This window comes from Podarcis erhardii, assembly GCF_964252035.2.
Source record: "Podarcis erhardii genome assembly, chromosome: 4".
NCBI classification, from domain to species: domain Eukaryota; kingdom Metazoa; phylum Chordata; class Lepidosauria; order Squamata; family Lacertidae; genus Podarcis; species Podarcis erhardii.
Window position 1 is genome coordinate 79,083,167 of NC_138508.1, and position 14,525 is coordinate 79,097,691.

At 40.7% G+C, this 14,525-nt stretch overlaps 1 protein-coding gene and 1 long non-coding RNA gene across 4 annotated transcripts in view; one reads left to right on the top strand and one right to left on the bottom strand.

The window, feature by feature from the left end:
- The window catches only part of NCK2 (NCK adaptor protein 2), a 74,435-nt gene extending 62,576 nt beyond the window's left edge, over positions 1–11,859 (top strand). For all 3 annotated transcript variants that reach the window (XM_081858257.1, XM_081858258.1, XM_081858259.1), the window contains 2 exons: positions 1,546–2,267; positions 10,427–11,859. In XM_081858257.1, the coding sequence (XP_081714383.1) occupies positions 1,546–2,267; positions 10,427–10,621 (917 nt within the window). In that variant the 3' untranslated portion in view covers positions 10,622–11,859. The remainder of the gene's footprint in view (positions 1–1,545; positions 2,268–10,426) is intronic.
- LOC309339941 lies at positions 7,195–14,277 on the bottom strand. The gene is made up of 2 exons (XR_014155682.1): positions 14,161–14,277; positions 7,195–7,544 (listed from the first exon to the last, which is right to left on the bottom strand). It is a non-coding gene; the product is annotated as an uncharacterized lncRNA (long non-coding RNA).
- Between the last annotated feature and the right edge of the window lie 248 nt (positions 14,278–14,525).

Here is a 14,525-nt window from a genome sequence, read left to right on the forward strand (position 1 = left end):
TACCCCTAGACAGGCATTTAACTTGAACTATTTTCGGTGTGTAATTAAGCAGTGATGTAGTCAACCCAAAATGGCATGTGCGAGAGACAACTGTTTAGAATAGGATTTATTTTTAAAATACCTTGTGTTTTTGTCTGTTCGTATCAGAATTATTTCCTTCATGTTAACCAAAGCACTTTAACTAGATCCTGTATCAAACTGAAAGCCTGGGGAGGGGTCAGGTTCTTTCCCACTCTAGTTGTAGTCCAAATATATGTGTAAGATTATGGCTGGATGGTTTTTTTCTGTGTTGTCCTTGTTTTTCCACAATTAAATCCCAAACAGCGTTTGAATTCTGCTTGTCCCAGATAAACTGAGCCTGCAACCTAATTGAAATTCCATAATGAAATTCACTACCTTCAGAGGTTTACAAGCAAAATAACGTGTGTGTGTGTGTGTGTGTACAGGGAGCATTAAAGAATAGTTCCTGTGTTAGATCTTTATCACAGTAACATTTGAATTTAATATTATTGTTTGAGCTGGTGAAAATTGTATTACTCCTTATGCTGCTAGCTGTTTAATAAATGCCTTGGTACTCTGTTGCAGGTTTTGAAAGTGTTGTGCTTCAAAACAATGCACTCCTGTGGGTTTTGTTTTATTTTAAGTAATTGTGAGCTCCTTTGGCTGCTGCAGATCAGACACAACTAAAAGCAGAATAGGAGACTATTAGGTGCACAGTACCATCCTGTGTTGACTCCTATCCAGAACCATACCTAGTGAATTGCCCTACTGCTGTACTCTGCAACTGAGATCTCAGTTTGGCTGCACATTAGCAAGTTGCACGAATTTACTGCATGTCACAATGTAGGTCATGTACATATTTTAGTGTCAAAATTTACCAATAAAATGTGCACAAATAATTTCGTATATGTATTGCGCACGATCACACCATTTCTTGGTTTAAATGGTTTTTATTGCAGTGGAAATTGCAGTGGAATTGGTTTGAATGTTAATGGGAGCCACGCAGAACCTTTAGACAACCAACTTTTGGTACCTTGTTTCAACTTCTTTCTCTGCAACTAAAATGGATTGAAAATCGGTTGGTTGCATTTTTAAAGAATTGTTAATCCCGCAATGCAATACTAACTGGTTATAAAAAGAGTAATTTACTTTTCTATGCTGCCAACAGTTCTGTGTGTATTCATTCTCTAGTGATTTCGGAAAGAAATGCACTGAAAGGGCACATCAAAGCTTCATTTAGTAGCTACCCTTCTGAGAAGAAAAGAAGCTTCTTAAAAAGTTACTTTCCCCCCCTCTGGCAGTTTTCTGGCATCATAGAACAATTCCTCTATGCCTTCATTATTTTGTTGACACATCTAGGACTCGACTACATTGGCAAAGTAAAAACATTTTATGTGCGTTATCTATGCATTCTAACACGGTGACACCAGAGGGCGCTGTGGAGTTCTGTTTTTGCCAACCTGATTTCTCATGCAAAGTTTGCAATGTGTTTAACCATGTTTTGTTTAATGCTTTTTAGAAACTTTTATTTTATTTTTTTAACAGGTTTGGGGAAAACAAAGCGGAAGACAAGTGCCAGAGACGCCTCACCGACCCCTAGTACTGATGCAGAGTACCCATCTAACGGTAGCAACGCCGATCGGATTTATGATCTGAACATCCCAGCGTACGTTAAATTTGCCTATGTGGCAGAAAGGGAAGATGAACTCTCTCTCGTGAAAGGATCCCGAGTCATTGTTATGGAAAAGTGCAGCGATGGCTGGTGGAGAGGGAGTTACAACGGACAAATTGGATGGTTTCCTTCAAACTACGTGGTAGAAGAAGTCGAGGAAGCGACTGCCGATTCGCCAAGTTTTCTCAGCTTGAGGAAGGGAGCCTCCATGAGCAATGGCCAAGCCATGAAAGTACTTCACGTTGTTCAGACATTGTACCCCTTCAGTTCTGTCACAGAAGAAGAGCTCAACTTCGAGAAAGGCGAAACCATGGAAGTGATAGAGAAACCTGAGAATGATCCGGAATGGTGGAAATGTAAAAATTCCCGAGGGCAAATTGGCCTCGTTCCAAAAAACTATGTAGTAATCTTAAGTGATGGCCCTACAAGTAACAGTTCCCACCCGCCTCCGATAAGCTACACAGGGCCCTCTACTACAGGACGGTTTGCAGGAAGAGAATGGTATTATGGGAATGTTACTCGGCATCAGGCAGAATGTGCTCTAAACGAACGGGGAGCGGAAGGGGACTTCCTTGTCAGAGACAGCGAATCTTCGGTAAGTGGCACCCATTTCAGAATCTGAAATTTTGCAAAGTGCTGTATTTCAATTTTGCAGTGTATCGTGCAGGTCTTATGAAATAGTATGGAAACTGACCATTTCTCTTACGCTAAAGAAAGTGACCTGCATCTCAGAATACCTTATATTGGTTAAAACTAATATATAAATATATTTGTTATATGCACAGGCAGAGAAAAATAGAGCAAACCAATCTAGTATATGATGTGCAGTACATCTTAAAGGAGAAATGCAAATGGAATTTTTGGTGTCATTTTATACTTCAAAAACATTTGAATGCAGGTAGAGGTTCTGTTAAAAGCTTCTACAGCGACTTTTCGGAGCCTATAAATTATTTCGCAAAACAAGATCTTAACTATGCCGATGCACCTGAGGTCAAAACAAAATATTCACGTGAAAGTTTTAATTGAGTTGGATTGTTAATACAATTTTCTTGGTTTTGTTTCGACTAGAATTATTTCCTTAATACAAATGAAATTCCAATATTGCAGTGTGTATTCTACATGCGAGCAGACTGTGTAAAAGTTATCTCAGTTAAGTTCTCCTTTGCTTCTGGCTTCTTCATCAAAGTAACTTTGAAAGCTTCTAAGACAGAGGCCAGCAACCTTATCATAGGATGGGCCGGCCGATGCTCATCCGTCCAAGGATGGGCCGGAGTGTGGGCGCACGCACGCTCTTCTGAGTTGGAGGAGCATGCGTGCGCACACACTATTTCCTGCGCTCCGGACCCGGAGGTGCGCCAGAAATAGTGTGTGTGCATTTGCACGAGTGCTTCTGCGTCCTACATGCGTGTGCACACGCTATTTCCAGCGCACATCTGGGTCGGAGGAGCGCCCGTGTGCATGCGCACAGGCACCATCAACCCGGAAGTCGCTCACAACACCGGTAAGAGTGGGGGCGGCAGGGGTCACCATGGGCCGGTTTTAGACAAACCTTGTGGGCCACTACTAGCCCATGGGCCTTAGGTTGCTGACTCCTGATCTAAGAGAACAGCCATGTTTGGTCTCGCAGCAAAGAGTAGAATTACGATCTTAGGCATATTTGGGAGTAATCTTCCTGAAATCTATGCATAGCTAAGGAGTCCTGTGGCACCTTTCAAAACGGACTACAGTGGTACCTCGGGTTACATACGCTTCAGGTTACATACCCTTCAGGTTACAGACTCCGCTAACCCAGTAATATTACCTCGGGTTAAGAACTTTGCTTCAGAATAAGAACAGAAATCGTGCTCCAGCGGCAGCGGGAGGCCCCATTAGCTAAAGTGGTTTCAGACCAGTTTCAGGTTAAGAACGGACCTCCGGAACGAATTAAGTACTTAACCAGAGGTACCACTGTAATTTATTGCAGCAACAGCTGTCATTGGATGCAGCTGAATAACCTTCAGCTCTTTTTCAGATGGGCTTTTTATTCTCGCCACTTCCTGTGGGTTTCACACAGGCTTTCCCCAGCTACCTCTTCGAGATGGACTGGATCTCAAATAACAATGAATGAAAAAGCCAGTGTGTTTGGGTGGATTACAAATCTGTACACGTCCCCCGCTTATTTCAGAAGTTATTTTAATACGGTTTCTTAATTTGTTCTAGCTACCTTATATCACACTCGAGATTTTTGTTTGTATATTATAAACAGGAGATATTCTCTCATGTGTCAAGCCGGATTACTTAATTTCCTGTATCATTTATCATGTGTGTCTCCTCGGCTGCTGGCTTTGGCAGCAGTTGGTGCTTTTAATAACCATTCTCTAGCAACCTTGCAATTAGCTCTTTGCCCAGGGCAGCTAACTATTTCTGCAGGCAACTAGTTTGCCAGACCTGCTGCACAAGCTGTCCTATGTATGAGCCAGCTGGTAATATTTTCTCAGTAGTTGTGTACAAGACAGCTCAATCTGATTGTTCTTCCCTGCATTTATTTTTTATTTTTTATTTTTTTGCTTTTGGTTTTTTGCACTAGCGGAGTTACTAAAATAGTCAATGGCCTAGTTTTACTGCTTTTCCCATCATGAGACTTTGTGTGTTCTGTTTTTTGAAGTCATCTTAAGGGGATAGCTTTGCTTGAGTGGTCAGGGTATGAAACTGAGTCCAGCTGCAGTAGAAGCAGTCAAGGGAAAAAAATTGTCAGGCTTCTATTCCACAGCAAGAGAATGGAGCATATAAACAAGAGGTCTTATTTTGACCCTTTCAGCCTCCCAGGGGCAACGGATGTGCTTTGTACCAGCCTAAGATTGCTTCCTGGGAAAGCAGGATAGGACACCCCTGTTCTCTTCAGTTTGCATTCCCCTATCCAGGATTATTATACTTAGCTTTTTAACTGCTTGTTTTAAAACAAGTAAGGTGAAATAACATAGTATACAATGCCAATAAAAAGGATACAACATAAAGGAGTAAGAATAAATGTGTGAGGATGTACGTTGGCCTGAAATTTACAAATTCCAAGGCAAAAATAAAATACATTTTCTACATTGGTATCTGAAGTTAGACTTTCAGCTTCCTATGAAAGGGATGGCAGAAGATAGATAAGGAAGGAGCTAGATCTTATGCTTGACATGAAGTAGGACTGCAAGATACTGAGGCTCCCCAGAACCTTCTAGGGCAGCTAGAAAAGCAAGGAAAAATCTAAAGGTAAAGGGACCCCTGACCATTAGGTCCAGTCGTGACCGACTCTGGGGTTGCGGCATTCATGTCGCTTTGTTGGCCGAGGGAGCCAGCGTACAGCTTCCGGGTCATGTGGCCAGCATGACTAAGCCGCTTCTGGCGAACCAGAGCAGCGCACAGAAACGCCGTTTACCTTCCTACCAGAGTGGTACCTATTTATCTACTTGCACTTTAACGTGCTTTCGAACTGCTAGGTTGGCAGGAGCAGGGACTGAGCAATGGGATCTCACTCCATTGAGGGGATTCGAACCGCCGACCTTCTGATTGGCAAGTCCTAGGCTCTGTAGTTTAACCCACAGCGCCACCCGCGTCCCCTAAGGAAAAATCTAGCCTTGTGCTAATTGCTTCTCACTCATACTTGTGTTCCTCACCTATAAAATATGAGATTAATTTATTTAACTAGCTGTTCGTGCAGCATTGCCGCAAACCTTTTAGAATTTTGCTCTAGCATCCCTCTTCCGATGTAAAGTAAAATTTGTAGTTGACTACACAGGTTATCCCATTTTGTGATTCAGGGAGCAGTTCATTTTGCCCCTGAGCCAGTATTTCCATTATGGTCAAGCTAGTGTTCCTTTAGCTACTGGGCTACTACTAAAATGAGGCTACATTTTAAGCCGTATTTTAATTAACTGTTTTCCCTCCCATTACATTTTATTGTAATTTATATTTGGTGTTAGCCATCCTGAGCCCAGCCCTGGCTGGGGAGGGCGGGGTATAAATAAAATTATTCTTATTCCTGAAATATGGAGGCATCTACAGTCCTTCAGTTCCTCCTGGAGTCCCTGCCAGCAGCTCAAGATCTGTGGAAGTGTTAGGAGACCTTAAACTTTTGTGTGTATGCTCTAACTCTGCCTCTTCTCCCCCGCCCCTCGCCATGGCCTTTCAAAAGATAGTTGTATGAAGTGGTGAGCATTCCCCATGTCTTAGGTCTCTGCCTCATAAATCTCTTCTGCCCACGTCCATGCATTTGCAATCCCCCAAGAATAATCTTTCCATAGGCTTTTAGTTACAAGGCAAATTTAACCTTCCCACTGAATTTCAGACAGGGCAGGAAACCAGCCGTGGCTCCAAGTTCCCAAATTCGCTTTTCAGGCAACTTGCTACCTATGAATTCTCAGTTCTCCTGCTGACTAAGAATGTCACCAGAGTGTTCCAAATACGGAACGACCAAGTTCAGAACCTGCTCTTACAAACTAGATGCACATTGCACAACCATCGTGATGGACAGCTATCAAGAGGAACTTCCTTGAAAGTGGCTTGTTGTGTGGGAAATTAGTCTAAGAATCAGTCTAAGTACAAAGGCAAAGGCAATGTTCTTTTCTGTTGGAAGTTGGGCCATGGTATACTCTGGTAGCTCAAGAACTGTCCACTACTCAAAGACAGAACAGAGAGCTATAGCTGCTCCCTTCGTTAAAATAATATGGGGAGGAAAGTTTTATTCTACATCTTAGAACCACATACACTGGAAGGATCTACAGTAAAGCCTCATACCACAGTTGAGGGGAATTAAATGTACATAGATAGAGGTTAAATACATTTTGACTGAGTGGATTGGACTACAGTATGCAATTTTCAGTGTTTTGATTCTTCCAGAAGTGACTTAGTGCATTACTTTGTCTACAAAATGAGGAAATGATTGAGGCTTTTGCTGAGAAGATCATGGTTATGTGAGAAAGCAGACAGCAGAATCATGGGCTGGAATGAAATTTTCTCTTTTACCTTAGTCTACAAGAAATAGTGGGAAGAGGTGCAAAATAGGGCACACATTCTGCAAAAACATAATGTGACTGGCATTACCTTTTTTCTATGAAAAAGTGAGTGTAAAAAAGTGAATGCAGAAAATGTAGGTGCGTAAGTAACCTTTTGCGCCATAAAGGTAAAGGGCCCCCTGACCATTAGGTCCAGTCGTGGCCGACTCTGGGATTGCGGCGCTCATCTCGCTTTATTGGCCCAGGGAGCCGGCGTACAGCTTCCGGGTCATGTGGCCAGCATGACTAAGCCGCTTCTGGCGAACCAGAGCAGCGCACGGAAACGCCATTTACCTTCCCGCCCGAGTGGTACCTATTTATGTACTTGCACTTTGATGTGCTTTCGAACTGCTAGGTTGGCAGGAGCAGGGACCAAGCAACAGGAGCTCACCCCATCGCGGGGATTCGAACCACCGACCTTCTGATCGGCAAGTCCTAGTCTCTGTGGTTTAACCCACAGCGCCACCCGTGTGCCTTTTTTCACCATACGATTTATAATATTCAAGTACTTTCCAACAATTTTATTATGAAGCAACTTCCTCTTACAGCAGCAGGTGGTGGGTTTTCATTGTGTTTTGGTTAATCCTTGTACAATATCATCACACACATTTGTTTATGTTATTATGCCAGTGTGGATGGTGCAGGTCAGCTCTTCATTATAGTACAGGCAGAGTCTTCTAGGTGCCGCTTAGAGGCATTGACCCCTAGCAAATAACCAGTTCAGATGTGCCCTTAAAAGTGCCTGTGGGCTACTATACAACTCCAGAAAAGCCCAAGCATGGGAAACATTGCGTGCGAGCCATCCGACTGTAGCAGCTATGTCCAGTGGGAAAAGGAGCAGAAATATCTGCCAAGAGCTGAAATGAAAAAGGCAAACAGACACGAAATATAAAAATAAACACTCTTGGAACAAGTTCAAGGCAGACAGCAGGGAATAGTTTTAGGCTGCATTTTAACTTCAGTGCAGTATATAGGATGACAGTGCTAAGATGCAAAAAAAGGAGAGGTTTTAGACTTTAATGGAGCTATTTGCATTGTAGGGGAAAACAGTAATAAACAAGCTGAATTACTTTTACATTTTCTTCAAGTTTCCTGTGTTACCTAAAATATAAGCCCGTGGGGGGGAGGAGGAGGGCAGGAGCCTGACATTTTTGCAGCAGCTGTTCAAGTTCTTCAGATTCCCCCATTTGACTGTGCTTCTCTCTCGAAAGAACTAAAGTGCCTTTCCGCTGCTTTTTTTAAAAAATGCGTAAGAACCCCAAAAGGATCTCATTTTTGTAGCCTGATGGAAGAAAAGTGACACGTACTTGTATTTTATATGTAAATTTAGGTAGTAAATCTTGGATCTGGGAAGACGATCATTGCTTTAATGTCAGTCCTTGAGTAGGAACTCATTTCAAGTGACAGAAAAGCCCTATTACGTTTTCCCTGTCTGCCTTGTTAATAATTAGGCTGGGGCAGTTGCACATCTCCTGTTCAAGGTATTCTTTCTCTCTCTCTCTCTCTCCCTCTCTCTCTCTCTCTCTCTCTCTCTCTCCCTTCCCACCCTCTTTCCCAGACAATTATCTGCTGCCACCATAGAAAGCAGCCACAGCACAGTGCTGATGTTGTTGCCCTAATACCGTGAGAAATACAGTGCAATCGTGGTACAGGTGTCTCAGGCTTGCAGTCTTGTTTCCTTACAGCTCTTGCCTATAATTACTTCTACTTTAATATTATAAATGGCTGCTCTAAGGCTTTCCCACTACCACAGTCTTCGGGAGAGCACTAAGGCAGTTCATACCCAGTCAGCTCTCGAAGGGAGGACCGGGGGAGCTGGTGTTTTGCCCTACTATTCATCTGTCAGATACCTATTTTGACAAATGACGCATAGCTTACATTTTTGTTGTCACATAAATATAATATAAAAATTAGGTTCCAGTAGCCAGTGATGTCACTTCTCGTACTTAAGTTATGATTTCCATAAATTAATCCCTTGTAATTTCAGTGATATGGTTTTTTTTCTAATAGAATTTGTTGCTGGAAAATGACAGAGATTGTTAAGCCGTTTTAGTTATTTAAATAGAAAAGCCTAGAAATTTTCTTGATTCTTCTGAGACATTTGCTTCCTATCTCATTTTCATATTTTGAAACACACACACACCACCTTGGATTACACCAGTAGGGTAACACAGTCGTACCTTGGTTTTTGAACAGCTTAGTTCTTGAACGTTTTGGCTCCCAAACGCCGCAAATCGAGAAGTGACTGTTCCAGTTTGCGAACTATTTTTGGAAGCCGAATGTCCGACGGGACTTCCGATTGGCTGCAGGAGCTTCCTGCAGCCAATCAGAAGCCGCACTTTGGTTTCCAAACATTTTGGAAGTCAAACGGATTTCCAGAATGGATTCCGTTCAGCTTCCAAGGTACAACTATAACTTGATGTTACAGTTCATGTTCTCTTGTCTTGGTTCCAGGTAGTTGTCTAAGCGTACTTATTTTTTCCTGGTGTGGGGAATCAGCCAGAAGTGTGTAGGCTGGCTGGCAATTTAGGAAAGTTGGGCTGGATGTGGAAGACAAAATGTCTGGAACAGACAGCTACAACCAGAGGGGTCTAAATCACTGGAAATTCCAGATTGCCTGGATAGTGTAGTGAAAAACCTCCACCCATGAACCAAGTGTAATCCAAAATAACTGCCAGTAAAATTTATGTTACGGCTTTTTAGCTAAGAGCAATATATAGCTTGGTCGACCTCATTGTTAAGGTGGGGCTAAAGATTTGAAATAATAGGCAATTATCAATTAACACTGCGTTGTTTTTCAGTAGTTACTGCCAATTGAAATTAGTAGGGAAAGAGGTCTTCTTTATATCCTCCTAATCTTGTAAGCATCCTAAGTAATGGATATATTCTTTTGTTTCTTACCTAGTTCTGTAGCTTGAAAGAAGCTCTTGGCAACCCATGGCTGGGCACACAAACTTAAATGAATTGTTTTGTCTGCTAGTATTTAACATTGCTATTTCTCCTCATTTATACAACCCTGGCTTAATACATTGGCCTTAAATGTGTAAAAGCAGATGGGAAGTTAATTGTAGTAAACAAAATAAATCTGGCACAGAAATGCATATCGGGAACTCGTCTACTTTTAAAAAGAGGCAAAAAAAAAGTATATAATATACACACTAAAAAATAAAGCAGGTGTTTGAAACACCTATTCCTGAAGAAATGTTGGCAGCGCAGTTTATGGTGGAATAAGAGACACCGATTTTAATTACCTTTTTTTTGGAAAGTAATACAGTACTGCAGATGTGCCATGTTGTTTAAAGTTAAATAGGATGAACTGTTAGATCTTTTTATATGTATAAAAGCTACTTGCTACAGAATAAATCAAGAAAGGCCCTCTTGTGGCCATGAATTCAAACGGCATGCTGCTTTAGCTAGGCTCTTTCTGCATAGAAATATTTGGTATTTCCGAATTCATATAGACATACTTCTCTTGACACTTGTCGGCCTGTGGCTTTAAACCAACAGTGTTTGCATTCAAGGTGCATAATTTATATCTGTATAAGGTGCTGTTGAGGTTCTTTTGCTTAACTGAAGATGCTGATTATGATGATAGTAATTCGTATTTTAAAGTACCCAGTGCGCTGAGCCCAGTGGGGGGAAGCTCACTTGCAGCTCATTCACCTCGTTACATAGCAGGCTTTAAAACTGCACATTTGATATTATCCTTTAACACTTCCTTTCCTTTTTCTCTTTGCAGCCCAGTGACTTTTCAGTATCTCTAAAGGCATCGGGGAAGAATAAACATTTCAAGGTGCAGCTGGTGGACAGTGTCTATTGCATTGGGCAGCGTCGATTTAATACTATGGATGAGTTGGTGGAACACTACAAAAAGGCTCCTATCTTCACCAGTGAACATGGGGAAAAGTTATATCTTGTGAAAGCACTTCAGTGACGTTGAAGATGGACTTGGGCCTATTGGGGGCCTCTTATAACTTACAAGCCTTAGGTCCTAAATTCACTTTTATAGAGCAGAGCAGTCTACGCCAGTCTGAGACAGTCTTCAGAGAATGACCTCTTTCTAAAGTATTTGCTCTGTTGATTATATTCTTTCTCTTTTGTTTTCCCCACCCCATTTTTTTTTCTCTCTCTCTCTTTTTTGCTTACTTACTTGTCTTTTTTTCCTCTCTCGAAAATTTGGTTGCTTCACGTTTCCCTCAGGTTGAAAATATCACTTAAGTGGCCATTCTTCCCTGGGTTCTACGTTCCTCTCTTCTGTGTACGTTTACATAGTTAGTTCACATAAACAAGGGTTTTTTTTTTCTCAATTAAAAAACAGTGTTAACTTGTTCAGATAGCTCACGCTGGCAGAACTCATCATTAAGAGACTGGGCACAGTTTGAATGCACTGAACCTGCAGCTAACTAAGTGAAATATAGTAGACATAACAATTGTGGCTGTGAGTTCTGTAGCTATTTTGCTTACCAAGTAGTATACTCCAGAAATTCCTAGTTTCTAGAAGCACTCTTTACATTCTCTACTCAGCTATTACATTGCCTCCTTGATTCTTTGTGAAGAGTACACTAACTAAAGCATTTTGTAATAGTACTTCTTAATCTACTACGGTAAAAATTGTAGTAATAAGAAAACTATCTAGCATACTTTGACATGTAATTGCAACAGAGATGTTTCATTGAAAGTTGATTACTTAGAGAATCATTGAATTGTAATGGTTGAATGTTTTGGTAATCTACAACCAAATGTGCCATCTACATAATGCTTTCTTTTCTTGCCCTTCTGCTTGTTTGAATTAAACAATTATGTATTTAATTCTTAAAATAATATGTATCTGTAGCTGATTGACACTAATACAGACATTTAATAAACATAGCTAATTATGGGCGGGTGGGGCTTCCAACACATAACATGCATACGTTTTATATATGCATAACGGAACAAAAATTCAGGGTTTACAAACGGTGATGTGATTGGTAGTAAGACACACAGAATGTTATATGAAGAAAATGCTTTCTTTTTCCTTTTTCTTTACTTTTAACCTTCTTATGGTTTTAAATATAGTCTTGATGGCACATTCCTGAAAACTGAAAAGGAAAGAAAAAAAGGACCTTGATGATCCCAGAAACTTGCTTACCCAGCTTTTTGGATATTGTAATAAAAAAGGTATCATGTGAAGATGGAGTATTGAATTTATCCTTGGGTGGTGACCTTAAGAGTCCTATAGCATGATGAAATGTGGTTAAATGTTACCACTTATATACTGACCGTGAGATTTAGGTAGTTTGATCAGATCGGCCAAAACAAATTGCAATGTTCGTCTTGTATTTAAATATTGAATTCATGCCAAATGTATGGACAGTTGCTTTGTTTAATTTCTTTGAATTCTAATATAATACTAACGTTGGGGAACTGCTGCCTGTACTCAAAGGGCCTCTTGCTGCAGTAGTCTTTCAGGTTCTTTTAACTCATGTCACCTATGGCCATTGTACCTGATGGTCTTTTCTATATGTAAGTTACCTTCTCAAGATGATTAAAAGCCCACCACTCTTGAATTAGTTCCAATAGGCTTAGATGTCTTTAGAATGGGATTAGACAATTTCATGGGAAATGGGTCTATTTGCTGCAGTGGCTAAATGGAGAATCCATATTCCATCCTTATTCCTCTGGACACCGGTTGCTTGTGCAAAGGTAGGAGGACAAACCGGTAGCGCAACATGATTGCCTTTTTGCAAGCTTCCTGGAGGCATCTGGTTGGCCAACCTGGCAAAGAAGATGCTTGACTAGATGGACCTTTGGTAGAATCCAGCAGAGCAGCTGTGACATTCATCTGAATTTTACTGGGACACAGCTCACTGGAGTCATCTTAGATTCTAGCCCAGAGTATGTGTGTTAAACATATTTAGGCCACAGTAATTTATTCTGAAGCGCTCACATTGATGTTGATAGAACTTCCCTACAGTTGAAGGAAGGCTGGATGTTTACAGCCTTAAACTTCAGTGGTGCTAAATAGACTTGAGTCCAAGTATGATCATCATTCTTATGTGCCAAGGGTCAGGAACAAATAAATTTTGAAGCCAAACCAGGAAATTGCCCCTTTAGCCTGGCAGAAGCTGGTGGCAGGCACATGAGAATCAGTTGACAGGGGATCCTTTTCTCCACACGGCAAATTTCTTCCACCATTTAAGGACAGGATTAAGCTATACATGCAATAAACACTTTAGTAAAAACAATTTCAGCTCATCTGATATGAACGTGGGTGATCTAGTCTTATGAATGTCTAATGCATCTTGAATAAGTTCATGGGCTTCGTACAGAGGTAGATCCACAGACATTCACCATGGTTTGTTTGCTTAAAAATAATACTAGTTTTAAATTGTATTGCTTTTAAGTACACTATTTTCATTTCATTTTTTTTTCTGTATTTATCTGATACATTCTTTTTGAATTGCTATTTTATATTTATTCAAGTTGAATAGTCTGAGTAAGCACTGTAGTTGAGAATATTTATGAATAAGAATGCAATGCACCAAAACTTTCTGATTCGGCCCTATTGAGCTTTATTGCAACAGTGCTTGTGTAGTTCCTTATTAATTATGTTGATCACTTACTTTAAAAAGCAAACCTTTAGAGGTTGGGGTACTGAACTCTATAAATTACTTGGGTTGAACAGGATGCAATATGTTTTATACAATGAGCTGTTGTTCTCCATGTTGCTTTCTATTTCAATACGACAAAATGTTTGCCTTTGTTGTTAAAATGCATTGATTGATTGAGCTCTTGATAGTGAGATGTGAATCCTTTTTCTTTCAACAATTGGTAGCTTAATTTATCACACCTCAAATGCAAAATAAATAGCTCAGATTATTTCTTCCAGTGAGTAACAGCTTGACTTTGTCAGCACTGAATTCAGTAACTGAGTTGATCCATCTACAAACTGGTTTTAAATTCTCCCTGCTGTTCCTCATCACTTTGGTATCAATCTCAAAAAAAATATTTTTTTAAAATGGTCTTTTTGCAGGCATAAAGGTTTGGGGTTTTAAAACTGGCCTTTTTGGGGGGGGGGAGTTAAATATAGAAACCATAAATTCATTACAAAACATTTAAAGTTATTAAGGTGGCATCTTCTTTTACAAAAAAAGAGAGAGTTTTCATGATGGTGAAGGAGGCCCATTTCACATGTTCAGCCATCGAAGTGGTACAGTCCTTCCATGTAGTTGCATCATCAACAGTTTTCATATGTTAAATTGGTTTTTTGAAGGCTCTCTGTATTCTCCCTTCAATAGCAAGTTTCTATCAGAGATGTGGGGATGTTTTCAAACCTATGAACTCCCCACATGACAATGGAGTTTGTTCCAGCCTGAAGGGACATGGGAAGTTGTCTTACTACCCTTCACCAGTTTTTCTCTGCCTGTTGTTTTGTTTGCTTGCTTGCTTTGGAACATAGATAGACAGACAAAAAAGAGCTAGCGCAGTTACCTCGGGCTTGATTTACAGTTGCTTTGTGATGGATGACAGTCTTCCGCTAACTGTTGGTGAATCTGAGAGATGGTTTTGGGGAGGGAGGTTCATCCTTCCTTCAGTTTTCAGACTGGTTGGCAAGGTGCTTGGCTTGGTTTCAAAAAGAGAAGCCATTGCTCCTTTTATTATGTACAAACCTATTTAGCATTTGAACCTGTTCTTCTGACGCAGTGATCCCTTCTTTGACTGTTGCTGAAACAAAGGTGGAGTCTTTAAGAAAATAAGTTTGCAGACAGATTGGTGGGGAGCATGGAGGTGGAGCCTGAGGCCTCCAATAGTGGCAAGAGGGAGGCGTATTCCTATGCATAGGTTATTTTCTGTTT